This window comes from Ovis aries, chromosome 14, assembly GCF_016772045.2.
Source record: "Ovis aries strain OAR_USU_Benz2616 breed Rambouillet chromosome 14, ARS-UI_Ramb_v3.0, whole genome shotgun sequence".
Classification (NCBI taxonomy): Eukaryota; Metazoa; Chordata; class Mammalia; order Artiodactyla; family Bovidae; genus Ovis; species Ovis aries.
In genome coordinates, this window is record NC_056067.1 from 61,477,747 (window position 1) to 61,505,111 (window position 27,365).

General features: G+C 45.5%; 3 protein-coding genes across 9 annotated transcripts in view; all 3 read right to left on the reverse strand.

Moving 5' to 3' along the window:
* On the reverse strand, positions 1–26,999 carry LOC101111827 (cationic amino acid transporter 3-like). 6 transcript variants are annotated; one of them, XM_060399105.1, is made up of 15 exons: positions 26,747–26,999; positions 26,493–26,644; positions 24,038–24,143; positions 10,794–10,898; positions 5,394–5,790; positions 4,656–4,814; positions 3,653–3,830; positions 3,314–3,426; positions 2,916–3,138; positions 2,606–2,745; positions 2,400–2,502; positions 2,028–2,215; positions 1,662–1,828; positions 1,289–1,397; positions 1–1,102 (listed from the first exon to the last, which is right to left on the reverse strand). In XM_060399105.1, the coding sequence occupies exons 5-15, from the start codon at positions 5,761–5,763 to the stop codon at positions 981–983; spliced, it is 1,872 nt and encodes a 623-aa protein (XP_060255088.1). In that variant the 5' UTR covers positions 5,764–5,790; positions 10,794–10,898; positions 24,038–24,143; positions 26,493–26,644; positions 26,747–26,999; the 3' UTR covers positions 1–980. The 6 variants fall into 6 exon arrangements, with proteins under 6 accessions (XP_060255088.1, XP_042088290.1, XP_060255089.1 ...); XM_042232356.2 differs by having other exon boundaries at positions 5,394–5,793; XM_060399106.1 differs by having other exon boundaries at positions 5,394–9,996.
* The window catches only part of LOC121816554 (cationic amino acid transporter 3-like), a 62,659-nt gene that overhangs the window by 27,713 nt on the left and 7,581 nt on the right, over positions 1–27,365 (reverse strand). The gene's annotated exons all lie outside the window — the stretch shown is intronic.
* On the reverse strand, positions 16,999–26,999 carry LOC101112084 (cationic amino acid transporter 3-like). 2 transcript variants are annotated; one of them, XM_060399109.1, is made up of 14 exons: positions 26,747–26,999; positions 26,493–26,644; positions 24,038–24,143; positions 23,412–23,811; positions 21,959–22,117; positions 20,207–20,384; positions 19,693–19,805; positions 19,325–19,547; positions 19,017–19,156; positions 18,812–18,914; positions 18,423–18,622; positions 18,061–18,227; positions 17,680–17,788; positions 16,999–17,515 (listed from the first exon to the last, which is right to left on the reverse strand). In XM_060399109.1, the coding sequence occupies exons 4-14, from the start codon at positions 23,782–23,784 to the stop codon at positions 17,412–17,414; spliced, it is 1,869 nt and encodes a 622-aa protein (XP_060255092.1). In that variant the 5' UTR covers positions 23,785–23,811; positions 24,038–24,143; positions 26,493–26,644; positions 26,747–26,999; the 3' UTR covers positions 16,999–17,411. The 2 variants fall into 2 exon arrangements, with proteins under 2 accessions (XP_060255092.1, XP_060255093.1); XM_060399110.1 differs by lacking the exon at positions 17,680–17,788.

Genomic DNA, 27,365 nt, shown 5'->3' on the forward strand with positions numbered 1-27,365 from the left:
TTTCCCATTATGAATTGATCCACTTTATTATTATTCTCATTTCATCAACATCCATTTTTATAGTAATATAGCTAGCCTAGCTTTCTCATATTGCTGTTGGCACAATATTTACATTCCTTTCCTTTTACTTCTGACACATTTGCATCCTCATATTTAAAGTGCAATTCTTTAAAAAAAATTTTTTTTAATTTATTTATTTTTGGCTGTGGCAGGTCTTTGCTGTGCAGGCTTTTCTCTAGCTGTGGTGAGCAGGGGTTACTCTTTAGCTGCAGTGTGTAGGCTTTTCACTGTGGTGCCTTCCCTTGTGGTTCCCAGGCTCTAGAGCACAGGCTCAGTAGTTGGTGCACCAGCTTAGTTGCTCCACGGCATGTCGAATCTTCCTGGATCAGGGATTGGACCTATGTCTCCTGAATTGGCAGGTGGACTCTTTACCACTGAGCCACCAAGGGAACCCCCAAGGTATTGTCTTTGGCTATTGTGGACTCGTTGCTTACTCGCTAAGTCATGTTTGACTCTTCTGTGACCCCATGGACTGTAGCCCATCAGGCTCCTCTGTCCATGTGATTTCCCAGGCAAGAATACTGGAGTGAGTTGCCATTCCCTCCTCCATAAAGTACAACTCATGACAGAATACAATGACTGAGTTTCTTTCCTATGTGAGTTTCTTTCCTATTGCTGGAAATAGGCACAAGGAGGAGATTTTTATGTGCTAATTAATATTTTATTTCTTCCTCCAGTTCCTGCTTACATTCTTGTACATTGTTTTGTGAACTTTATCTTGTTGTATGCTTATGAAACATGGACTTTTCTGTATGTATATTTTTAATTTATACAACTTTAAAGTCATTTTATCTTCTGTCAATGAATACACAGCTATAAATGCATGCTGTGTTCATACTTTATCAAGGCTCACAGTGTCCCATGAACCAGCAGACCCTCAAGTGCATGGAGGGATTCCACACAGCAGCTGTTTCCTGTGGTTAAGATGACTCAGCACCAGGGATGTTTTCGTAAAGAGTTTGAGAGGTGGAGGTTGGTGGTTGTTGCTCATTGTTTTCCTGCAGGCTGTGTCGGATCCCATATCCAAAGTATATAACAGATCCTAGTAGGGAAATGAGACAGTGAGAAGGGAAAGTAGATGCTCTCCTCACTTACAAATGCCCAGTTGTTGTTTAGTCACTAAGTCATAAAAGGCCTCCTATTATGGCATCTGACACAGTTTGGGGATAAAGTAAAAGGAAGTGGTTCAGTCACCCAAGAGGCCTCTTTAGCCCAGAAGGCAACTTACCAATCGCATTCCAGACTCCAAATTGGGTCCATGTTTCAGACGTTATCTGCATCATCAAGTAAACATTCACGAAGATGCTGACCAGTGGGAGGACAGGCAGAGCAGGGGCCTGTGGGCAGAGTCAGTTCATCCATGAACACACCCCAGACATCTGAAAGGGAGACCCTACCCCATGTAGGCAAGAACACTAGTCCTCAGCCTGTATGTTAAGTCCCTACTGAGACTGGATTTTTAAACACTGAGTGTGGATCAGGGACAGGTCCACTGGTTGTAGCAACTCCCCTCAATTCCTTGTCCAGTGAAGGACTTTTAGACCTCAAAGCATGCACTTTATTCACTCAAGTGGATATTTTCAGCATGTAAGATCATCTACCTTGAAGTGAAGAGAAGAAGGGTTTTGGGGCTGCCTCCAGATGATGACCGTGACCCCAGTGATGAGCAGCAGCAGCAGCACAGCCACTGTTGTGAGCACGGGGTCTCCAGAGAACAACTGGCTGCGCCACTGGGCCAAGATCAGGCTCAGGATAATCAGCAGGAGAACTGCAAGGGTCAAGGTGGAGAACAGGCTGGACTCCAGAAGACAAAGATGCCAGGACCTTGGGCCACACCCCTCCCCAGGCTGCCCACATCAGGAATGGCTATCATATTTCCAGGATTCCTCCTCAGCTGACAAAGACACAGAATTCCACCCTATCCTGTCAGTTTTAGAATGCGACCAAAGAGAAATTCCACTGCTCACCGAGCAGGAAGGCACATCCATAGACAATCTGGCCAGATTTCTGGGTGGGGGTGGTGCTGGTAGGGAACCACAGAGTCTTTAGGATGTTTGAGGTTCCTGCTTCAGGTACAGAGTCCAGAGGATGTTCTTCAACTTTAGGCTCCATCTCAACTTCCTCCTCTGTTTTCTCATTCAGGTCTGGCTGGTACCTGGATAGAGGTATTAAGGCAATAATAACAGCAGTCCCTACTAATCCAACATCAGTCTATTTGTTTCTTTCCTGCCTTACAAAGAATAAGACATATAGAAGGCAGCATGAAACCAGAAGAGGATTACCTCTCCATCCACCCCCAGGGGTCCAAGACCCCCAGCCAAGGTATAGGGGACTCTCACCTGAGGACAAGCACATAAAAAGTCGCAAGGGTATAAGCAAGCATGATCCCAGTTAACATGAGTTCCACAATATGACCAAGGTCCAAGAGTAACACCATGATGGCTAGAATGAGGGCAGGAGCAAGGTAGAGAAGGGGGTGAGAAACCACTATAAAAATCCAAGTTAAGGAAATTGACTGGAGAAAGAGTGGGTTTTGTGTATTCACCTGCAAGACTTCCAGAAGACACGATGGCCACCATAGGGGTGCTTGTGCGGGCATGGATCTGGGCAAGGCCCCGGAAAAGGAGCCCGTCCTTAGCCATTGCACAGGCGAACTGAGACATGAAAAATATGCTAAACAGAAGGCTGGAAAAGAAAATAGAAACACGTGTGGGGATGCGGAGAAGAGGGATAGACTAGGGTATCTCCTCTCTTGTCTACATGGGGTAAGGTGTCTTGCTCTCTTGTCTGTCAATCTCAAGGGCTGGAATATCTGAAAACCAGACAGTAGACAGGGAGAAAACCATGACACTGACCTGTATAAAAAAGAACACAGGAAAAGAACAGCCATGATGTAGCTGGCAGGAGCCCACCCGATTTGGAGAAAGGCCTCTGGTAAAGGATTGTAATGATGAATCTGGTAGTAGGGCACCATAAGGGTGAGTGCTGCTGAGACTCCAAAATATGTCAAAAAACCAACAGAGATGGAGACCATCATGCTCAAGGGGATGGAACGCTGAGGATTTCGGGCTTCTCTCCCTGCAGGGCGGGTAGAAGTCTTGGGTAAGGAAAACACACTGGTGTGAAAGGGGAAAAAGAAATCCCCTTTCCTCTTACATCTTCCAAAGCAGGCTAACCATCTACCAACCCCTGTGCCAACAGGCAGCTGAAACTGTGCCCAAGCCCCAGATGGAGTACATAATAACCGTGTTACCTGTAGCGACCACGGCTTCAACAGCAAAACATGGGTAGAAACATAAAGCTGCTCCTCGGAGAATCCCATCAAAGCCAAAGGGCACAAACCCTCCAGAACCCAGAGGGCCCAAGCTATGGTGAGAGAAGGGATAAGGAAGAACATGGGTGGGGTGTGTTCAGCCATCTCTACTGGATTCCTCCCTTCATACCACAAGTCCTGGGCTCCAGCACCCCCATCATCTGATCGTGTGGATTCACCAGCCCAGATCTCTCTAGTTCCTACCGTATTCCCAGCTCTGCACTGCCCCCTCCCCCACTTCACAAGCATTACTCTGGCCAAGGGTCATAGCCTCCTAACCTATAGATGTCACTGGATCCGGATGTGTTCAGTCTATAGTCCTGTTCTGTGAGCTGCCAGTTGTGCAGGTCTCCCTTAATGAAGCCAGAGATGATCGTGAAGATTGGAACAAAAATTTTGATGCCTGTGAACACTTTGAAAATCAGGGGTGACGTATGAAGTCCCAGAAGTGTTACTCCTATGGGAAAAAAGGAATATGAAACACTCAAAAAAAAAAAATCTATATATAGAGAAAGCAGACTAATGGTTTCTAGAGGTGGATAATTGGCAGACTATGGTGTGGTGGTGGACAGATAGCAACTGCTCAGTGGGTACAGGAAGCAGTCTTTCCTTTGAGGAGATGAACATGTTTGGAAGTAGATGGAGGCAATGGTTGCATAACATGGTGAGTGTACTAAGTGCCACTGAATTGTACACTTTCAGATGGTTAATTTCTTATCTCACAATACATGTCTATGAAATCATCAGGTTGTATACCTTAAACTTATACAGTGCTATATGTCATATAGATCTAAATGAAGCTGGGAGAGAATAATAAAATTTTTAATTTTATGCTATGAGAATTTCCTTTAACCTGAAAAAAAATTACTTTTGGTCTCAATGCAGAGGAAGAAACTTGTTGGTCCAAGTAAAAGATTCTGAGCAGGGGTGATTTTGTTCCCCAAGCAGTTGGCTCTGTCTGGAGACTTTCTGATTGTCACAGCTTTTTAGGAGGACGGGTGTCACTGGTATCTAGTGAGTAAAGGCCAGGGATGCTACTGAACACCTGAAAATGGTTTCTTAAAAACCTTACAATGCACGGGACACCCCCCCCCCCCATACACACAATGATCCAGCCTGAATTGTCAGTAGTGCCAAGGATGAAAGACAACAGTGTGTGTCCTCCCCTCCTGGCACCTTTGTTTCTAGTCCTAACCCCCCTCATTCTGCCACCCAAGCCTTTCCCTCCCCAGCTCCTGCTCCACACCCCACTCTTCTCATCCTGTCTCTGTCCCCTTCTCACCAATCATCACCAGCAACAGGGCCAGAGCGACAAAGTCTGGGAACGTGGCCAGGAAAGAGGGCATATACGGAGAGAAGGTCCCCTCTAATGCCTGAGAGATGTGGTTTCCAATAAGGCTGTCAAAGGTGATGCTCCACACTTTGGACAAACTGGCAGTGGCTGCAGAGGCAGAAGAAATATTCACTAACAAGTATAAATTGATTCTTGACTGTGTGTCATGGGATGTATTAAAAAAAAGAAAGACAAAGTACCTAATCTCAAAGAGCTTCTCTTCTTGGGGTGGGAAGAGCAGACCCAGATAACTCACAAAATAAGTCACTATTTGATATAATTAGGAGATCACTGTTATGCAAGAGAAGAACACAGAAAAGTGGGACCAGGGAGGCTGAGAGATAAGGGTGGAAATTTTATATCTAGTGGTAAAGGAAAATCCCACGAAGACAACAGCTGGGCAGAGACTTCAATATGATGAAGGGATGAGTGTGTGGGACATGCAACCCACTCCCTACAGTTTCTTGTCCTTTGAATTCTTGGTCCATCATTTAAGGAAAACAGGATAGAGCTGAGTAGAATGAAGTTATGGAAATTTCCTGCCACTATTATCTACCTCACCCACAAGGTAGATAACAAACTGCTTGTGAATGAGAGAAGACCACAATCCTCCTCTCTCCTAGTTTCCTGATCTTAAGTCCCAGGCCTTCCTCCTGCTACCTCCACCCCCCTGCCCCATCACCTCACCAATAAGTAAGGTAAGGATGAGGTTCCAGCCAGTGATGAAGGCGTACAGTTGTCCCATGGTGACATAGCTGTAGAGATACACAGAACCGGAGCATGATACCCTGGCCCATAACTCAGCATAGCAGAGAGCACACATCAGACAAGGCAGGGCGGCCACCAAGAAGGAGATGGCAATTGCTGGTCCAGTTATGTATTTGGCCACTATACCAGCCACGACGTATATGCCAGCCCCCAGGGTGTTGGCCACACCCAAGATCACCATCTGCAGGGTGTTCAGTTGAGCCACAGGACTCTCAATCTCCTCTTTGGGCTCCAGCCGCCGCCTGTGGACCAGTTTTTGACCAAGTTGGTGAACATACTGGCGCAGCATCCTAGACGGAGTTGAGGAGGCTACGATCTGCTGAGAATGCAAGACACAAGGTCATTAAGAATGTCCATCCTAAACAACAAGGTCGTACTGTATAGCCCAGGAAACTCTTTTTGATATCCTGTGATAAAGCATAATGGAAAAGAATAATAATTCATATAATTATTAATTCAAAGAATAATAATTCAAAGAATAATTCATAATGAAAAAGAATGTATATATGTGTATCACTGAATCACTTTGCTATACAGTAGAAATTAATACAACACTGTAAACAGCTTTACTTCAATTAAAAAAAAAAAAGTTCCATCTTCCCTTGACCCTGGGAGTCTAATTCCATGGAGCAATGGAGTGATGCAGAGCGAATGGTAAAAGGACACACTGGGCAAGTTCTCTGTCTCTGAGCTTTTGTGTCTTAAATATAAATACATCTTTTAATATGATTCAAAATTACTGGAAGAGTTGCTTGAAGAGAAGTGAGATAGAGTGGATTATCTCTGCCCAAATGTGCCTCTTTGGTGGGTAGATTGTTTTGTGTTGAAGGCAGTTAAGACCCAGCAGACTCAGGAGAAGCTCCTTGTCTCTCCCTTCAGTTCAGTTCAGTTCAGATGCTCAGTTGTGTCTGACTCTTTGTGACCCCAGGGACTGCAGCACACCGGGCTTCCCTGTCCACCACCAACTCTCAGAGCTTACTCAAACTCATGTCCATTGAGTCAGTGATGCCATCTAACCATCTTGTCCTTTGTTATCCCCTTCTCCTTCTGCCTTCAATCTTTCCCAGCATCAGGGTCTTTTCCAGTGAGTCAGTTCTTTTCATGAGGTGGCCAAAGTATTGGAGTTTCAGCCTCAGCATCTGTCCTTCCAATGAATATTCAGGACTGATTTCCTTTAGGATGGACTAGTTTGATCTTCTTGCAGTCCGAGGAACTCTCAAGAGTCTTCTCCAACACCACAGTTCAAAAGCATCAATTCTTCAGAGCTCAGCTTTCTTTATAGCCCAACTCTCACATCCATACATGACTACTGGAAAAACCATAGCTTTGACTAGATGGACCTTTGTTGGCAAAGTAATGTCTCTGCTTTTTAATATGCTGTCTAAGTTTGTCACAGATTTTCTTCCAAGGAGCAAGCGTCATTTAATTTCATGGCTGCCATCACCATCTGCAGTGATTTTGGAGCCTCCCAAAATAAAGTTTGTCACTGTTTCCACTGTTTCCCCATCTATTTGCCATGAAGTGATAGGATCGGGTGCCATGAATGTTTGAGTTTTAAGCCAGCTTTTTCACTCTCCTCTTTCACCTTCATCAAGAGGCTCTTTAGTTCCTCTTTGCTTTCTGCCATAAAGTTACTGTCATCTGCATATCTGAGGTTATTAATACTTCTTCCCACAGTCTTGATTCCAGCTTGTGCTTCATCCAGCCCAGCGTTTCTCATGATGTACTCTGCATATAAGCTAAATAAGCAGGGTGACAATATACAGGCTTGATGAACTCCTTTCCCAATTTGTCTCTCCCTTAACTCTCAAAATAATTAGATTAGTGGACCTATGGCAGGAAAATAGGTATTACCAGAGAGAAATTATTACCATAGAGAACTTATAACCTCAGAAAGATTTCCCTGCCTGGAGTGGCAAACATTTTTTCACCAAGCACTTGCACTTCCCATCACCCTATGGGTGTCCTCCTCCCTTTTGAAGCCCCAGATACTTACCTCATTCTGTTAAACTCATGGTACATATAAGCCTCCACTGACTGACTCTCTTGAGCCTCAAGTTTTTATGGGCTCTCAATACACAACAAATTAAATTTATTAATTTGTCTCATGTCAACTAAATTATTAGACCAACCAAAAAACCTAGAAAGAAAGGTTTTCTGCTTCTTAAGAAACCAAAAACTCACATGCAGAGCTGATACACAGTAGCTAATTAACTGGTGTAAGTTGAGTGGATAAGAGGGGCTTCCCAGGTGGTTCAGTGGTAAGGATTCCACCTGCCAATGCAGAAGACGCAGGAGACATAGGTTCACCCTGCATTGGGAAGATGCCCTGGAGGAAGAAATAGCGACATACTCCAGTATTCTTTTCCTGGAAAGTTCCATGGACAGAGGAGCCTGGTGAGCTACTGTCCATGAGGTCACAAAAGAGTCAGACATGACTGAGTGATTGAGCATGCATGAATGAATGAATGGATGAGAATATATTTTTTAAATTGAAATCAACCAGCTCTGCTGGTTCAAATCCAGCTCTGGAACATATCAATTTTTCTGAGTTTTCACAAACTGCGTAACATCTTTGCCCTCCTGTCCTGTATAACACAGGGAAAATTGTTATCATCATTATTCCCTTCCCTCTATGATACGTGTGAAATGACTCTCTTAGGAGCTTGGTGATCAAAGAGCTCAGACTCCATACATTTCTTCAGCAAGGATCCTGAAACCTAACAGCTTTCTGCTTCATTGCTTGCAGAGTGACATGAAATAGGAACTCTGCTTTGTGGCAGAAGAATATGGAGTTTGTAGGAGAGACAGACTCTAGCCCAGCTCAGTCAAAGCATCAAACCAGAGAGGTCTCCCAACTGCCTGGAGGGAGGGGGGCTAACCTTCATTCTGAATCAGAAATGACAGGACTATGTTTCCTGCTCCTTTGAGGCCTGAAATGTTGCCTCACTACACTGCTCTGCGGGGCTAGGATGACCCAGTGACCATGAGTTACCTTCAGAGGGCTCTCTCTTCCCATGCTCTTAAACTCAAGCTCAGCATTTTGTTTAAGAGCAAGGATTACACATGTTCCCCATCCTGAAACCCCCTCCCACCTCCCTCCCCATACCATCCCTCTGGGTCATCCATGTACACCCGTGGCAGATTCATGTTGATGTATGGCAAAACCAATGCAATACTGTAAAGTAATTAGCCTCCAATTAAAATAAATAAATTTATATTTTTTTTAAAAAAGAGCAAAGATTATGAACCCAGGAGAATATTATTAGAATATTGGCTTTCTCACCACCCCTATGGCTTTGAAGAAGTCATTTACTTCTCCAGACCTCCGTTTTCCTCTTTTGTATGTTCTGCAGATGAATCCTTGTGCATGTTAAACAGTGCATCTGCTATGGACAAAGTATGATAATTTCTCCAAAAGCTAAAAATGGATTGATTTAATATATGATCCATTCACCCTATGGATGTATAACCAAAATAACAGAAAATAGATTCTCAAAGAAATATTTGTACACACATATTCAAAAGAGAATGATCACAATAGCTGAAAGTTGGAAGCAACCCAAATGTCCTTCCACAAAGAATGGATAAACACAGTGTGGTCTTTATATACAGTGGAATATTATGCAGCCTTAAAAAGACAGGAAATTCTGATGTGTACTACAAGGTGGAGGAAACTTGAGAATATTATGTTAAGTAACTTAAACCAGTAACAAGAAGACAAATGCTGCATGATTTCACTTCTATGAACCTCCAAGAGTTATCCAATTATAGAGACAGAAAGCAGAAAGGTGGTTTTCCAGGGGCTGGGATGAAAGGGGAAGTGGAGAGTTATTGTAAAATGGGGACAAAGTTTTAGTTTTACAAGATGAAAAATGATCTAGAGATTGGCTGCACAACAAAGTAAACATACTTAACATTAGTGAGCTGTGTACTCAAAAAATTTTTTAACTGGAGAATAATTGCTTTACACTGTTGTGTTGGTTTCTGCCTCACAACAATAGGAATCAGCTGTAACTATTATATGTGTTCCTTTCCCTCTTGACCTTCCCTCCCATCCCCCATCCCACCCGTCTAGGTCATCACAGAGCGTCAGACTGGGCTCCCCATTATATACAGCAGCTTCACACATAACAGAGTATACATGTCGGTGTTACTTTCTCAACTTTCCACCCCCCTCCTTTCCCCGCTGTACACTTAAAATCATTAAGATGGTTAATTTATGCCATGTGTATTTTACAACCGTTGAAATTGCTGCCAGTGATCAATAACAGAGCCAGCTTCACAGAGTTCCTAGATGTAGCAAACCCAAAACTGACTTAATATAAATTACCATGCAGTTGTCCTCCACGCTTACCAAAATCCACAGTTTTTCATGTCGATATGCTGTTGCTGCTGCTGCTGCTGCTAAGTCACTTCAGTCGTGTCCGACTCTGTGCAACCCCAGAGATGGCAGCCCACTAGGCTCCCCCGTCCCTGGGATTCTCCAGGCAAGAATACTGGAGTGGGTTGCCATTTCCTTCTCCAATGCACGAAAGTGAAAAGTGAAAGTGAAGTCGCTCAACTCATGCCCGACTCTTAGCGACCCCATGTACTGCAGCCTAGTAGGCTCCTCTGTCCATGGAGTTTTCTGGGCAAGAGTACTGGAGTGGGGTGCCATTGCCTTCTCCACATGTCGATATGGTTGCCCCAATATCTGCAGAGGACGAACCCATAGATTTGGAGGGCCAACAGTATGCAGGAGACTGAGATCAGGTTCACATAATGAAAACCCTATATAAAAGTAATCTTTTTTTAAGAGTAATTTAACCTTTTTATTTTGCATTGCAGTATAGCCGATTAATAACGTTGTGATAATTTCAGGTAGACAGCAAAGGGACTCAGCCACACATATACATGTATCCATTCTCTCCCAAACTCCCCTCCCATCCAGGCTGCCACATAACACTGAGCAGAGTTCCCTGTGCTATACAGTGGATCCTTGTTGGTTATCCATTTTAAGTATAGCAGTGTGTACATGTCAACCCAAACTCACTAGCTATACCCCTTCCCCCTATCCTAAAGGTATTCTTTCATACTGTTTGAACATCAGTCTAAGAGTCTCCCAACCTCCAGACTTGATCCAAATCCCCACCCCTACCCTTTCACTTACAAACACAAGAATTCTCAGCTCCCCCTCCTTTCAACTAAAAACGGGTCTCTCCACACTCAGTCAGGAGCCAGGCTGACCCTCCTGCACTCTGGGGTTGCAGAGGTCTCTGTGGGAGGATATGAACTCAGTGCCCAGTCTTCTACAGGAGAAGGTGACCTGAGACTTACTGGATCTTTGGAGCAGAGCCTGGAGCACTGGGTCAGTCAGGGAGGCTGAAGTTAAGCTGTGCGGGGCTGGAGCGGAGACATCGCCAAAAACCGAAGCGGGGAGTCCTAAGCACAGAAGACAGTCCTCACCCTTGGGCTGCTGGGGTGGAGATGGGGCTGGATGGGAGGGGAGTTTCTGCAATGCTCTTATCAGCTCTTGACTCTTCTGTTGTTACCCTCGGGGTGGAGGGTGGTTCTGAATTTCTTTTATTGTGTAAGGTATAGTACATAAAATTTACCATTTTAACCATCTTTAAGTGTGCAGTTCAGTCGTGTTAAGTATTTCACATTTTGTGCAACCAAACTCCAGGACTTTTTTCATCTGGCAAAACTGAAACTCTACCCATTCAACAAAATTTCCCCTTTCTTCTTTCCCAGTTCCTGGAAATCACCACTCTACGTTCTGTCTCTATAAATATGACCGCTCCAGGTACTTTAAATGGGATCATATAGCATTTGTCATTTCTTGTCACGCTTCTTTTACTTAGTACAATGTCCACTAGGTCAGCTGCATTTAGCTTATATTTCCTTCTTTAAAAGAACATTTAAAAAAACTTTGGCTGTGCTGGGTCTTTGTTGCAGCGGGCAGGCTTCATTTAATTGCAACTTTCAGACTTCCTCTATGGCATGTAGGATCTTAGTTTCCTGACCAGGGGATGAACCCACATCCCCTGCCTTACAAAAGCAGATTCTTAACCACTGAACCACCAGGGAAGTCTCTTCTCTTCTTTTTAAATGCTGAATAATACTTTATTATTGGTACATACCATATTTGGTTTACTTATTCTTTGGTCAATGGACACTAGGGTTGGTTTCATGATTTAACTATTGTGAATAATGTGTTATGAACATGGTTGTTCAAATATCTCTCCCCAAGTGTGCTTTCAATTCTTTGGGTACATCTTAAGAGGCTGAATTGCTGGATCATAATGTTCTAAAATTTTTACCTGCTTGTGATGGAGAAGATGTTCACATATTGAGGAATGGGGAAGTCATTTTGACTTATCCATGGTTCACCCTGAATTGTGTGTGAACTAAACAGCCTGTCTAACCCTCACAGCTCATTTGTTTTAACCACTAAGGTAAAGAACATCTGTTTTGAAGATAAGGATTAGTAACTCCCTTCTCATGACATCCATGCTAACGTTTCCTCCAAGATAAGTTTCCCTTCCCAGACATCAGAGTCCTGCTGTCTTGCTGTCTATGTACTGTTCGTCTCTTTTGAAACCTTGAAAGAATACACCCTGTCATGTGTGATGTATGTTCTCTGTTTGGATGTGGCATAAGACTGTGCCGGAAACCATGCTTCAGTGGAACGGTTCTCAGAATTCCCTGGCAGTGCTCTGTGCTTCCATTGCAGTGGGCATGGGTTCAATCCCTGGTTTGAGAACTAAGAACTCTGCACCCTCCCCTCCTTCCTCATGCCATGCAGCAGGGCCAAAAGAAAAAAAAAAAAAAAAAAAGGAAAACCAGAGCAGTTCCTCAGAGTTATTTAAGTGGCTGCCTCCCAGGCTATAGTGCTCAGCTTGGCTCAAGTAAAACTCTTTTATTCCCGTTAGATTGTTTACTGATTCTTTCCATGGACACTTGAACTCATTTGATCATAAAGGACCATGAGACGCATGAGCTGTAAGACTTGGGACCCAACTTACAACCCTGCTCCCTCCCAGTCCTCTTGTTGGGCTCCCCACTGTCTGCACATGACCTGAGACAGTCCAGTGTGGGGGGACACACAAGCCCAGCAGGACCCCAACCAGCAGAAGGGGAACTTAAAGCCTCTGATGTTAATTCAAGTAACAAACATGGAACCAGCATCTCACGTGCACCCAGCCTTGCACAAAGGATGGAAGAGGGTAAAGGGGGTGTGACTTGGTCCACTTCTTCAGGGAGCTCTGTTTGCTGGGAGAGCTGAGCACAGAGACAGAGAAGGAAAACGATGCAAGAGATCAGGAGCCTTGCTCCTCCTGGAAGGAAAACCCGAGAGTGAGAGGGGAACGTTGCAGCTTTGGAGGATGCTAGTGAAGTGTTGACTAGATTCTGACCCGAGTCAAGTGACCCACGTGCTAAAACCCTGGGCACAAAGCAGCAAAGTGAAGTGAAAGTCACTCAGTCGTGTCCTGCTCTTTGCGAACCTATGGACTATACAGTCCATGGGATGCTCCGGGCCAGAATACTGGAGTGGGTAGCCTATCCCTTGTCCAGAGGATCTTCCTTGTCCAGAGGATCTTCCTGATCCAGGAATTGAACCAGGGTCTCCTGCATTACAAGTGATTCTTTACCAACTGAGCTACCAGGGAGCAAAAGGAGACATAAATGCTTGACTGACTCTCACATTCACTTTTTTTTAACATTGAAGTATAATTGATTTACAATATTGTAAATTGAAAAAAAAAAAAAAAAAAAACAGCCACACAAGATGAAATGAAGTGGCTTAACCTATTACAGAAAGTTTTAGTTCATTGAGTGAAGACACACTTGAATCCCCAAAATTGGTGGAAAAAAAAAAAAAAAAGCAGTGTAGTGTTAGTCACCCAGTCGTGTCTGACTTTTTGTGAGTCCATGGACTGTAGCCAACCAGGCTCCTCTGTGAATGGGATTCTCCAGGCAAGAATACTGGAGTGGGTTGCCATTTCCTTCTCCAGGGGATCTTCCCAAACCCTGTGCTTGCACCAGGGTCTCCTGCATTGCAGGCGGAGTCTTGACCGTCTGAGCCCCTTCCCTGTTTCTTGTTGGCTGACAGGGTCTTCGTGCGGCGGGGGCTTTCTCCATCTGCCCCATCTCCAGTGATGGGGCGGCTGCTCTCTAGCCGCGGTGCTCAGGCTTCTCTTGCTGGGGAACGCGGATCCTAGGGTTAGGATCATAGGCTTCAGCTGTGGCACAGGGGCTCTAGAGCACAGGCTCAGTAGTCAGGTGGATTACTTTAAAAGAAGACATTGGAGATGCAACGGATCGGCGTCGGAAGACGCCTTCTCGGAGCCTCCCTTATCAGACTCAAAGCAGAAAGTTCTGGTAAGTATGGCTGCCAGAAAGTCCCTCTCTGAGGAGAGGGTGCGCCCAACTGCTCCCAAGGGCCCAACGGTGAGTAAAACTAGGACAATAATTGTGGACACAGTTGGGGAAGGAGAGGGTGGGACGCATTGAGAGAGTAGCATGGAGACATACACGTGACCATGTGTAAAGCAGATGGCCAGTGGAAATTTGTATGATGCAGGGAGCTCAGACCTGATGCTCTGTGATACCTAGAGGGGTGGGAGGTGGGAGGGAGGTTCAAGAGGGAGGGGACACAGGTCTCCCCAGGGCTGATTCATGCGGATGTATGGCAGGAACCAACAGAAAGTTGTAAGGCAGTTATCCTCCAATTAAAAACAAAGATATTTACATTAAAAAAAAATTTCACTCTCGGAGTTTTCTAGCCTGAGGAAGCTGGAAAGATCGCTCACACTTGCAGAGACAAACATTATTACAAAGCATCTCATCTCTGGTTTCTTAATCTATTTGTCTTTCCCAGAGAAATCCACTTATTCTTCCCATTAAAGCCTTTTCTCCCTATACCCCTCTACTAAGTTAGGTACAGAAGCCTGTAGCTTTAATCATTTAGCGAATTATACTTTTGTTGTCTCCTGTATATAATCCTTCCTCCTGGTAATTTGCCTTTTGTGTGTCTTTTTTGCAGGCTCCAATCAAAAAACCTGAGGATAAAGGAGGGACATATTTCTGTTCCAAGAGCAGCAAAGTTTAACTGTTTCCACAATCTAATGTTGCTACTGCATAAAATGTGTGGCCAGGTAAGGGAAGTAGTGGACAGCATTCAGGCATTTAACATTGCCATAGAGACGACTGTGTGCCAGGAACTAAAATAGGCATCAGAGACTTAGAAGGAGCACCACTCCCCACTTTAACAATAGGGGGCATTGGAGACAGTTTATCTGGAATCCACTTCACACACCTTTTTTTTTTTTAAATTGTTAATTGGAGGATAATTGCTTTACAATGGCTTATTGGTTTCCGCCATACATCGCCATGAATCAGCCATAGGTACACATATGTCCCCTCCCTCTTGGGCCTCCTCTCCCACCTCCCACCCCATCCACCCCTCTAGGTTGTCACAGAGCACTGGGTCTGAGCTCCCTGGGTTATAGAGCAACTTCCCATTAGTGATCTATTTTACACCTGGTAATGGAAATGTTTCAATGCTCCTCTCTCAATTCGTCCCACCCTCTCCTTCCCCCACTGTGGACGCAGTCGCTTCTCTATGTCTGCGTCTCTACTGCTGCCCTACAGATAGGTTCATCAGTACCACCACCTTTCTAGATTCCATACATATGCATTAATGTAGGATATTTGTTCTCTTTCCGACTTACTTCACTTTGTATTAAAGGCTGTATGTCCATCCACCTCATTAGAACTGAGTCAAATGTGTTCCTTTTTATGGCTATGGGTCATACTATTTATTTATTTATTTATTTTTATTTTTTTATTTTTTTGGGGTCATACTATTTAATTGGTATAAATACTGGATCATTTTTCTGCCCTGGGGAATTGTCAACATTCTGGTTTTGGCTGATTGTGTTTTCACCCAAACTGTAAATCTATCCCTTATGTTCACGATGAGCTGTAGTTGATCTAGAGGCTTGAGGACACTCTGATTCAGCTTTTCATCGGGGCTGTGTTCCGGGCGGTGTTCTGTGTTGCCTGTTACAGCACACTGGGTAACATGGGATATCTGGCTGTCCCCCAGTTGTAAGGGAAGAACAACAATCAGGTGATGTCAGCCTCCTCCATCACAGTTTCACCCTCCATTGTTTCCCAGCCTGTATTTTAGTAGACTTGCAGGATGGTGAACTTGCAAGATTTTCCTAATTCTGTTCATCCTCTTCTATCTATTTTTTTAAAAACTCACTTAACAACTTTGCTGCTCAATTTCTTGACCTCCATCCCTCCTTCTTTCTACTGCAGCTGCTCATTCCCACAAACAGTTGAGTACTTCATAATAAACAATGTCCTCACTGTTCATAATCTCAGTTTCAAGCATTATTTTCTTCGGTAACGTCTTTTTATTTTTACTTCTCTAGTTTCGCTTCCTGTCTTTTAGTTCCACCTTACCATAACCGTGGTCTTCCCTGTGGCTCAGCTAGTAAAGAATCCGCCTGCAATACAGGAGACCTGAGTTTGATCCCTGGGATAAGAAGATCCCCTGGAGAAGGGAAATGCTACCCACTCCAGTATACTGGCTTGGAGAATTCCATGGACTGTATAGCCCATGGGGTTGCAAAGAGTCGGACATGATTGAGCAACTTTCACACAACCGTAACCATTCATCAACCAACCATTACTTCCCACCCTCTTTCCTCACCTCTGGCAATGCAGGGTTTTTATTTTTCAATTAAAGAACTTTTCCTCATCATCTCTACTATCTAACTCTAAGAGTCCGTGATAGAAAAGTAAAGTGCTTATTATACAGCGTGATATATATCTCAGTAAAGCTGAGGGAGAAGATGAAAATGATCATTTCTCTTTCTCAGTAAAATAATTCCATTTATCTATTATTATTCTCTTTTTCTTAAAATCTCTTTCATCTGAATTAATATGGCTATGCATCTTTCTTGTGTTATTGTTTGCGCAGTGTATCTCTTCCTTCTGCTTCCAACCCATTTGCTTTCTCATGTTTAAAATGCAACTCTTTTTTAAAATTCACATTTATATTTTTTTTTCTTATTTTTTGGCCATGTTGCACAGTTTGCAGGATCTGAGTTCCCCAACCAGGGATTGAACCTTGGCCATGGCCGTGAAAGCACTGGGTCCTAAATCCTGGACCTCCAGGAAATTCCCTAAAGTGCAACTCTTTTTTTTTTAAGATTTTTTTTTTTTAATGTGGACCATTTTTAAAGTCTGTATTGCTTCTGCTTTATGTTTTGGTTTTTTGGCCGTGAGGCATGTGGGATCTTAGCCCCACGACCAGGGATCGAACTGGCACCCCCTGCATTAGAAGGCCAGTCTTAACCACTGGACTGCCAGGGAAACCCCTGAAGTACAGCTCTTGTCACAATATATGGTTACCTGTGTTTCCATCTCATGTGACAATCTTTTTTTTTTTCCTGTCGTTATCTTTATTTCTCATGTGACAATCTATGTGTTTTCACTGACAACAGGCACAAGAAGACACTGCTTATGTGCAAGTTAATATTTTATTTCTTCCTCTGGTTTCTGGTTACATTTCTGTACATTTTTCATGAAAATTCTCTTTTCTGGATGTCTATTACCTGACTTGACGTACATGAATTTGAGTGAACTCCGGGAGTTGGTGATGGACAAGGAGGCCTAGCGTACTGCGATTCATGGGGTCGCAAAGAATCAGACATGACTGAGAGACTGAACTGAACTGATTATGCTTTTAAATGCTTCCTTCAGCATTTGCAACATTAAAGTCACTTTGTCCACTAGCAATAAATACACGGCTGTAAATGCATTCCACCTTCACCGTCCATAGAGGCTCACAAGTGCCCCTCGAACCAGCAGATCCTCCAGGGCATGGAGGGATTCCACACAGCATCTCTTTCCTGTGGTTAAGATGACTCAGCATCAGGGATGTTTTTGTCCAGCATTTGGGAAGTGGAGGCTACTGTGTTGCTCAGTGTCCTCCTCTAAGTTGTGTCGGATCCCATATCCAAAGTATATGGCAAATCCTAGTAGGGAAATGAGACAGCGAGAAGTAAAAGCAGGCACTCTCCTCACTTATAAATGCCCAATAGGCCTCCTATTATGGCAGCTGACACAGTTTAGGGGAGAGGTGGTAGGAAGATTGGGTGTGGTTACCCAAGAGGCCTCATTACTCCAGAAAGTCACTTACCAATAACCATCCAGATGCCAAATAGGACCCAGGTCCAAGTGCTCATGAGCACCATCAGGTAAATGTTCACAAAGATGCTCACCAGTGGGAGGAAAGGCAGAGCAGGGACCTGTGGGCAGAGTCAGGTCATCCCTGAACACACCCCAGACATCTGAAAGGGAGACCCTATTCCATGTGGGAGGGACAAGTTCAGAGCAATTCAGGCTGTGTGTTCAGTGCCTACTTAGATCGTGTATGTAAAGCACTGAGTGTGGATCAGGGAAGGGTCCATAGGTTTCAGCAACTCCCCTTCCTCCCTGGTCCAGCAAAGGAAGCTTAGACCTAAAGCACGCAGACCTCCTTCACTCAAGGAGGACACTTTGGGCACATGAGGTCACCTACCTTGAAGTGAAGAGCAGTGGGGTCCTGGGGCTGCCTCCAGATGATGACCGTGACCCCAGTGATGAGCAGCAGCAGCAGCACAGCCACTGTTGTGAGCACGGGGTCTCCAGAGAACACCTGGCTGGGCCTCTGGGCCAGGATCAGGCTGAGGATAATCAGCAGGAGAACTGCAAGGGTCAAGGTGGAGGAGAACAGGCTGGACCCAGGAGCCAAAGATGTCAGGACCTCGGGTCACACCCCTCCCCAGGCTGCCCACATCAGGAAGGGCCATCATATCTCCCAGACACCTCAACTGACAAATATACACTCCTACCCATCCTGGAAATTTCAGAATACCACCAAAGAGAAGTCCCACTGCTCACCAAGCAGGAAGGCACATCCATAGACAATCTGGCCAGATTTCCGGGTGGGGATGGTGCTGGGAGGGAACCACAGACTCTTTAGAAAACTTAAGGTGCTGGCTTCAAGTACAGAGTCCAAAGACCTTTCTTTGACTACAAGCTCCATCTCAGTTTCTTCCTCTGTTTTTTGGTTCTTGCTTAAATTCTGGTCTGAGTGATACCTGAATTAGAGGTATGATGGCAACATGAACAGCAGTCCCTACTCACCCAACATCACACAGCCGAATCCATTTCTATTTTCCCACAAAAGCAGAGCAGGACATTTAGAAGGCAGCACGAGGCAGAGAGGATTAGCCCCCATCAATCCCCACAAGTCAAAGACCCCCAGTCAGGGTGGAGTGGAGTCTCACCTGAGCACAAGGACAGAAAAATCGACCACCAAGTTAGCAAGTAGGGACCGAAGCGACATGAGATCCATCAAATCACTGAAATGGAAGAGTAACGCCAAGACCCCTAGAAGGAGGACATAAACAAGGTGGGGGGATGGAGTGAGAAACAGCTAGAAATATGCAAGCCAAAGAAGATAATCCAAAGGGAGTGGTTTTGTTTATCTACCTGCAAGGTTTCCAGAAATCATGATGACCCTGATGTGGGTACGTGTACGGGCGTTGACTTGGGCAAGAAATCGGAAAAGAAGCCTGTCCTCTGCCATTGTGTAGATCAACCAAGACATGGCAAACATGGTGTTCAGGAGGCTGGAAAAGAAAACAGAGAGGAGTGAGAACGTGCAGAAGCAGGGGAGACCAGGGCATCTGCTCCTTCATCTACATGGGGTAAGGTGTCTTTCTCTCTTGTCTCTCAACCCCAAGGGCTGGGATACCCGAGCATCTGACAGTCAACGAGGAGAAAACCAGGACACTGACCTGGATGAAAGAGCACAGAGGATGCCAATAGCCATGACATATCTGGCATGGCCCCACCCAACGTGGAGAAAAGCCTGTAGAAAGGGGCTGTCAGGGTGAATTTGGTAGTAGGGCACCATGAGGGTGAGAGCTGCTGAGACACCAAAATACACCACAAAGCAGATCAAGACTGAGACCACGATGCTGATGGGGATGGACCGCTGAGGATTTTGGGCTTTTTCCCCTGCAGGATTAGAGGAAATACTGGGTCAGGAAACACACCAGAGTGAAACACACCTTTCCTGTTGAACCTCCAAAAGAAACCCCTATGCTCATGTCAGCCCAATCCGAGCCCACACCCTGGATGGGACACACAGTGACCGTGTTACCTGTAGTGACAATGGAATCAAAACCAATGAACATGTAGAAACATAAAGCTGCTCCTCGGAGAATCCCTTCAAGGCCGAAAGGCACAAACCCTCCAGAACCCAGAGGGCCCAAGCTGTGGTGAGAGAAGCAGCAAGGAAGAACATGGGTGAGGTGTGTTCAGCCATGTATACTGGACTCCTCCCTTAATATGACGAGTCCTGCGCCCCAGGACCCCTAGGCCAGGTCTCTTTAGGTTAGTTTCTCAATTGTGTCCAACTTCATGCTCATAGATTGTACCCCACCAGGCTCCTCTGTCCGTGGAATATTCCAGGCAAGAATACTGGCATGGTTAGCCATTCTGTTCTCCAGAGGATCAGGAAGACCTGGGGATTGAACCCTGGTCTCCTGCATTGCAGGCAGATTCTTTACCATCTGAGCCACCAGAGAAGCCTGAGATGTCTTCAACCTCCAGATTCCCAGATGGACACCCTTTCTCATGCCATACATTACTAAGGTCAAGGACATCCTCCTAACCTATAAATGTCTTCGGATTCAGATGTGTTCAACGTGTAGTCCTGTTCTGTGAGCTTCCAGTTGTGCAGGTCTCCCGTAATGAAGCCAGAGACGATGATGAAGCTGAGGACCAAAATGTTGATGCCCATGAACACTTTGTTAACCTGGGGTAACACATGAACTCCCAGAACCAGTAGTCCTGTGGGGTGAAAATGGAAAATGAAACTTTCCGAATAACTAAATCCAGGACTCCCCTGGTAGTCCAGTGGTTAATTCTCCAAGTTTCCACGGCAGGGGGCACAAGTTTGATCCCTGGTTGGGGAAGTTCTGCATGCCTCATGGTGAGGCCAAATAAATAACTAAATCCATAGAGATAGAAAGCAAACACATTTTTGCCTAGGACTGGTGGTTACGGGTGGTGGACAGACAAACAGTGACTGCTCAGAGGGTATGGGGCTTCCTTTTGTTGTGAAGAACATGTTTGGAACTGGAAGGAGGTGATGGTTACACAACATTGAGAATGTACTAAGTGCCACCAAATTGTACACTTTCAGGTGGTTAATTTCTTATTGTGGCCATCATCTCACAATATACATGTCTATCAAATCATCTTAAACTTATACAATGTTGTATGTCAATTTTATCTCAGTAAACTGGAAAAGTTTCCTCTCAGTTAAAAACAATCTTTGTGGGGTGGGAGGGAGGATCAAAAGGAAGGAGATATATGTTTACCTCTGGCTGATTCACAACGATGTCCAGCAGAAACTAACGCAACATTGTACAATATATTCCAATAAAATGATAAAGTAAAAAAATAATCAATAATTATTTTATAAAATCTTTGGTACTTCCCTGGTGGTGCAGAGGTTGAGAAACTGCCTTGCATTGCAGAGGATATGAGTTCAATCCCTGGTCCGGGGACTAAGATCCCATGTTCCAGGCTGCAACTGCTGAGCCCAAGCACAGCAATGAAGAGCCCGAAGGCCACACAAGAAGACCCAGTGCAGCCAGGAAGAAAAAAACCAACTTTGATTCTCAACTGGGATAATTTTATCCCACAAGGGACTTTTGGCACTGTCTGGAAACATTGTGATTGATACAGTTTGGAGGGCTGCGCATCACTGGTATGTAGTACATAAAGTTCAGCATTGCTACTCAATATTCAATAATATTTTTTTGGGGGGAGGGTGACCTGTTTGCCAAGCGGGATCTTAGTTCCCCAAACAAGGACTGAATCTGCACCTTTATTAGTGAAAGCACAGAGTCCTAACCACTGGACCACCAGGGAATTCCCCCAAAAAAAATGATTAAAAAAAAAACAAAACTGAAATGCCCAGGACAGCCTCCCCCACAAAGAGCAAAAGTGTTAGTCATTCAGTCGTGTCCGGCTCTTTGCGACCCTATAGACTGTAGCCCACCAGGCTCCTCTGTCCGTGGGATTCTCCAGGCAAGAATACTGGAGTGTGTAACCATTCCCTTCTCCAGGGGATTTTTCCAGACTCAGGGATGGAACCCTGGTGACCCACATCACAGGCAGATTCTTTACTATCTGAGCCACCTACTACCTCTACCTCAAAGAATGATCCAGCCCAAATTTTCAATAGTCCAAAGGTAGGGAAAAAAATGGTCTTTGTCTTGCCTCCCTCTCTTTCTTATTCCAAACCTTCCTTCCCAGTCCTAATTCCCCCACCATTCGGGAATCCTGAGGCTTTCCCAACCCAGCTTCCCATTCACATCTCATGCTTCCCACCCTAGCTCTGACCCCTGACTCACCCGTGAGCAGCAGCACCAGGCCCAGGGCGAAAAAGTCTGGGTACTTGGCCAGGTAGTAGGGCATATACAAGGAGAAAGTTCTCTCTAACGCCTGAGAGATGCGGTTCCCAATCAGGCTGTCAAAGGTGTAGCTCCAGGCCCGGGCTATACAGGCGGTGCCTACAGCAGCAGCAGAAGGAATGTTCATGAGCGAACAGAAATTGAACCGCTATGATCTAGGGAGAGGAGTAAACAACAATAACAACAAAGAACCCCTAATATCTAGGGATTCAGAGTTTCTTCTCATCAGGTGGGGAGGGCAGACCCAGATGATTCACAACATAGGTCAACTCTTTAATATGCTAGGAGATCAAAGTTACAGAAAATGAACAAAAAACACAGGGACGTGGGACCAGGATGGTGGCATCGGAATTGGCATTTTAAATCAGAGTGTCAGGAAAAATCCCAGGAAGTCAGCAGCTAACCAAAGTCTTCACTATGATGAGGAGATGATCCTGAGGAATTTGCCTCCCTCTACCCACTTCCTGTGCAGGGGGTGGTTCAGATGGTAAAGAATCTGCCTGCAGTGCAGGAGACCCGAGTTCGATCCCTTGCTTGGGAAGATCCTTGGGAAAAGGAGATGGCAACTCACTCCAGTATTCTTGCCTGGAGAATTCCAGAAATAGAGGAGCCGAGAGGGCTACAGTCCGTGGGATCACAAAGAGTCGGACAAGACTGAGCAACTAACACACACACACACCCACTCCCTACAGTTCCCTTTCCTTCAAGGTTATTTGTGGTCACTGTTGTTTAGCCCGTAAGTCGTGTCCAACTCTTTGTGACACCATGGACTGCAGCACACCAGGCTCCTCTGTCCATGGAATTATGCCGGCAAGAATACTAGAGTAGGTTGCCATGGCCTTCTTCAGGGATTCTTCCTGACCCAGGGGTTAAACTCAAGTCTCCTGTACTGGCAGTCAGATTTTTGCCACTGAGCCACCTGGGAAGCCCTCAAGTTCTTAGTCTCATCGATTAAGGAAAGCAGGATTGAAGGGAAACCTGGCATGCTGCGGTTCCTGGGGTCACAAAGAGTCACACACAATTTATCAACTGAACATCAACAGTGGCATCGAACTGAGTAGAATGAAGTTGTAGAGCCTTTCTGTCACTATTACCCACCTCCCCCCACAAGGTGGGGTTCGATCCCTGGGTTGGGAAGATCTGGGAGGAGGGCATGGCAACCAGGACATGGCAACTCACTCCAGTATTCTTGCCTGACGAAATCCCAAGGATAGAGGAGCCTAGAGAGCTACAGTCCATGGGGTCGCAAAGAGTCGGACACGACTGCAGTGACTGAGGACAGCACAGCCCCGCAAGGTGGATAACATCTGCTTGTGAATGAGCAAAGATCCCATTCATCTCTCCTAGCTTCTTGATCTGAAGCCCCACCCCTTCCTGTACCCCAATATCTCACCAACAGTTAAGGACAGTATGCGATTCCAGCCGATAATGAAGCCATACACCTGACCCATGATGCTATAGCTGTAGAGATACATAGAACCAGAGCGTGGTACACGGGCCCCAAATTCTATATAGCAGATCCCAGACAACAGAGAAGACAGGGCAGCCACCAGGAAGGAGAGGATGATCGCTGGTCCAGCGATGTACTTGGCCACTGCTCCAACCAGGATGTGCACGCCAGCTCCCAACATCCTGCGCACGCCTATGATCACCAGGTCTAGGGTGTCCAGACAACCAGCCGTGTGATGGTCAGTCTCCTCTCTGGGCCCCAGTGGCCGCCTGCGCAGGAGCTTCTGACCAAATCGGTGAGCATCCTGAAGTAGCATCCTAGACGGAGGTCACGAGGCTACGATCTGCTGAGGAAACAAGATGCAAAGCCGTCAAGATGATGAACCCCCCACTTCTTCTGACACAGCACAACAGCTCCCAGCTCCTTTGAATTTCATCTGGAAAATGGGTCTCTCCACCTTCATGCTGGAGCTGGGCTGACCCCCTGCACTCTGGGGTTGCAGAGGTCTCTTTGGGAGAATGTGAACTCAGCACCCAGTCTCCCACAGAAGAGGGTGATCCGAGACTTACTGGATCCTTGGAGCAGAGCCTGGAGCACTGGGTCAGTCAGGGAGGCTGAGGTTAAGCCGTGCAGGGCTGGAGCTGAGACATCTCCAAGAACCGAACAGGGGAGTCCCTGTGAACAAAAGACAACTTTTTGTTGGGGTGAGGATGGAGTTGGGGGCAGGAAGGAAGCATCTGCAGAGTTGCTATCAGCCCTTGATTCTTCTGTGGTTACCTCAGGGGGTGCTTCTGAGGGTTTTTTTTTTTTTAAATTGTGTTGTAATACCGCAAGGAGATCCAACCAGTCCATTCTGAAGGAGATCAACCCTGGGATTTCTTTGGAAGGAATGATGCTAAAGCTGAAGCTCCAGTACTTTGGCCACCTGATGCGAAGAGTTGACTCACTGGAAAAGACTCTGATGCTGGGAGGGATTGGGGGCAGGAGGAGAAGGGGACGACCAAGGATGAGATGGCTGGATGGCATCACGGACTCAATGGACGTGAATCTGAGTGAACTCCGGGGGTTGGCGATGGACAGGGAGGCCTGGTGTGCTGCGATTCATGGGGTCGCAAAGAGTCGGACACGACTGAGCGACTGAACTGAGCTGAACCCAGAACGTATCATTAACTATTTTAATCTTTTTTAAGTGTGTAGTTTAGTTAAGTACATTTACATTTTGGGCAAACCAAAGTGTAGAACTTTCTTCATCTTGTAAAACTGAAACTCTGTACCCATACAGCAAAATTCCTCCTTTCTTCTCTACCCGTCTTGGCCGCCACCATTCTACCCTCTGTCTCTGTGAGCCTGACCGCTCTAGAGCTAGCGCGTTGCTGCTTCAGTCATGTCCAACTCTTTGGGACCACTCTAGGTACTTCATTCCTGTGGGTTCGTACACTATTTCTCCTTTGTTGTCAGGCTTCACTCAGTATAATGTCAACGGAATTCATCCATGTTGTAGCATGCGTTAGAATTCCCTCCATTTTTAATGCTGAATAATACTCCATAGTATTATGAGTACATACCGCACCTGGCTCATCCGCTTCTTGGTCAATGGACATGTGGGTTTCTTTCATGCTTTGGTTATTGTGAATAATGCTGCTATGAACACGGGTAAACAAATATATCTTCCGGAGTGCGCTTCTCTCCATCTCTTCTGGGTGTATACTCAGAAGTAGAATTGCTGGATCGTATGGTTTTAAGATTGTTATCTGCTTGTGATGGAGAAAATGTTCATATATTGAGGAATGGGGAAGTCACTTTGGCTTATTTGTGGTTCAGCTTGAACTCTGTGTGGACTAAGATAGCCTGTCTGACTCTCACAGCTCATCTGTCTTAACCATTGAAATAAAGAACATCTGGTTTGAAAATGAGGATGAGCAACTCGTTTCTTATGGTGTCCATGAAAAGACAAGGTTCCCTTTCCAGATGGCGTCCTGCTGCCTGAAGAACTTGTAACTGCGGTCTCTGCCTATTTCTGTTGCTCACCAGCTGAATCTCTTTTAAATTCTGTCATATTTGACACTGTTCTGAGTCAACTGGCCTCTGAGGAGGTACCGTAACTCCCTTCACCCAACGTCACTTTGGCTTGATATAATCATCTGAACCTTGCAATTTTCCTTCCAGCACCTCAAGATGACAGCAACCCTGACTGCATGGTGCTAACTGACTACCTTCTTACTCCTATACCTGCCCTATTAGGGCAGCTCCTAACCCCATATGACTAATGTTCTTCTAAGAAGAGAATGGAATCCAGAGCGTATACACGGACACCAAGGAGTGAGCGATTTAATAAATAAAAATACAAAACACCTAAGTATACTGAATTTCAGACAAAGAGTGAATATTCAAATATATATTTCAATACACAGCTTTTATATAAATGCATATTTGTGCATTAATTATACTTATATTTTAAGTCTGTACATATACATGTACAAGCACTATCACTCACTGATTTATTGTGCTTCAAAGATACTGCCTTTTCTTATAAATTGAAGGTTTGTGGCAACCATGTGATGGTCAAATGATTGTTAGCATTTTTTCTTTTTACAAATACAGTATCTTAAATTTACAGAAGAATCTGAAAGAGCAAGAAAACTTGGAGCCTGGCTGGCTACAGTCCTTGGGGTCGCAAGACTCAGACACAACTGATCAACTGAATGACAACATAGCAGGGAGCAATTTGCTGGTGGTGGCAGTGGGCGCCCAGCTCTGATTCCCGGGGTGTTTCTCGAAAGTTGATGAGGAAGCACTGCTTGGGCGAGGGATATGCTGGGAGTTGTAGATCAGGCAGAACAAGAGAAAGAGGAAAGGAGAGAGAAAAAAGTTGGCAGCCCACTCCAGTGCTCTTGCCTGGAAAATCCCATGGACGGAGGAGCCTGGTGGGCTGTAGTCCATGGGGTCGCTAAGAGTCGGACACGACTGAGCGACTTCACTTTCACTTTTCACTTTCAAGCATTGAAGCAGGAAATGGCAACTCACTCCAGTGTTCTTGCCTGGAGAATCCCAGGGATGGGGGAGCCTCGTGGGCTGCCGTCTATGGGGTCACACAGAGTCGGACACGACTGAAGCGACTTAGCAGCAGCAGCAGCAGGGCTCCTTCACTGAATGGACCTAGATTCAGCCCTGTGGGTCTTGGAAAGAAAGCAAAGCAGAGAGTGAGAGTAAGCAAGTTCTCCTGGGAGAGAGAGAGTCAGAAGTCTCCAGCCAGCAGTTTGGGGAGACCTGCAGTTTACCTTGAAATCCCAGGCTTCAGCATCAATGATCTTGGAGAGAGACAACCATGAGGAGTGGCTTAGTTCTCTGCCCAGGAATTGGACCCGGGTGGCCTGGGTAAAAAACCAGGAATCTTAATCTCTAGTCCACCAGCAGCTAGAAACTAGAAACAAGGTTCTCCTGGTTCTTGCCCCCAGTAAAAAATGCATTTCTCAAGGAGGCAAAAACTAAAAATATGGTAAACGTGCATTACTGGAGACACAGCACAGTCATGGGGGAGCACGCAGAGGAGGTTTGTTAAGACAGAAGCCAGGCAGAGTTCACACCCAATAGGAAGGCTGTGGGCGTCCTCCTGAAGGAGGAGGAGCCTCATAAAGAGACTGTTAAATCGCTGTACAGAGTAGTTCTTCCCGTCTTTGTTTGCCTTTGGCTAATTACCTGCCCTGCCCTAGGACCCGCCCTGACAAGTGTGTGCAGCTTTTTTTCCTAGATGGATTCCAGCACATAGGCCTGTGGGGGCCCTGGACATCACTTATTATGGGATGGTGCCCCCATCTTTTTGCCCCCCAAGGAGACTTTCTGTGCATGTGGGGTGCCCCAAAGATAGAAAATATGTGGCCTCTTGATCTTTTACACACA

Bases quoted from the DNA above. Each gene is read 5' to 3' on its own strand.
- LOC101111827 (XM_060399108.1), bottom strand. From the start codon at position 5,763: ATGCTGCGCCAGTATGTTCACCAACTTGGTCAAAAACTGGTCCACAGG. The intron at 3,427-3,652 runs GTTAGGAGGCTA...CTCTCACCATAG, and splicing joins GGATCCAGTGACATCTATAG to CTTGGGCCCTCTGGGTTCTG. The intron at 1,103-1,288 runs GTAAGTTGCCTT...TTTCCCTACTAG, and splicing joins TGGAGTCTGGAATGCGATTG to GATCTGTTATATACTTTGGA.
- LOC101112084 (XM_060399109.1), bottom strand. From the start codon at position 23,784: ATGCTACTTCAGGATGCTCACCGATTTGGTCAGAAGCTCCTGCGCAGG. The intron at 19,157-19,324 runs GTCAGTGTCCTG...TTTCTTTTCCAG, and splicing joins CTCTGTGCTCTTTCATCCAG to CCTCCTGAACACCATGTTTG. The intron at 18,915-19,016 runs GTAGATAAACAA...TCCTCCTTCTAG, and splicing joins GATTTCTGGAAACCTTGCAG to GGGTCTTGGCGTTACTCTTC.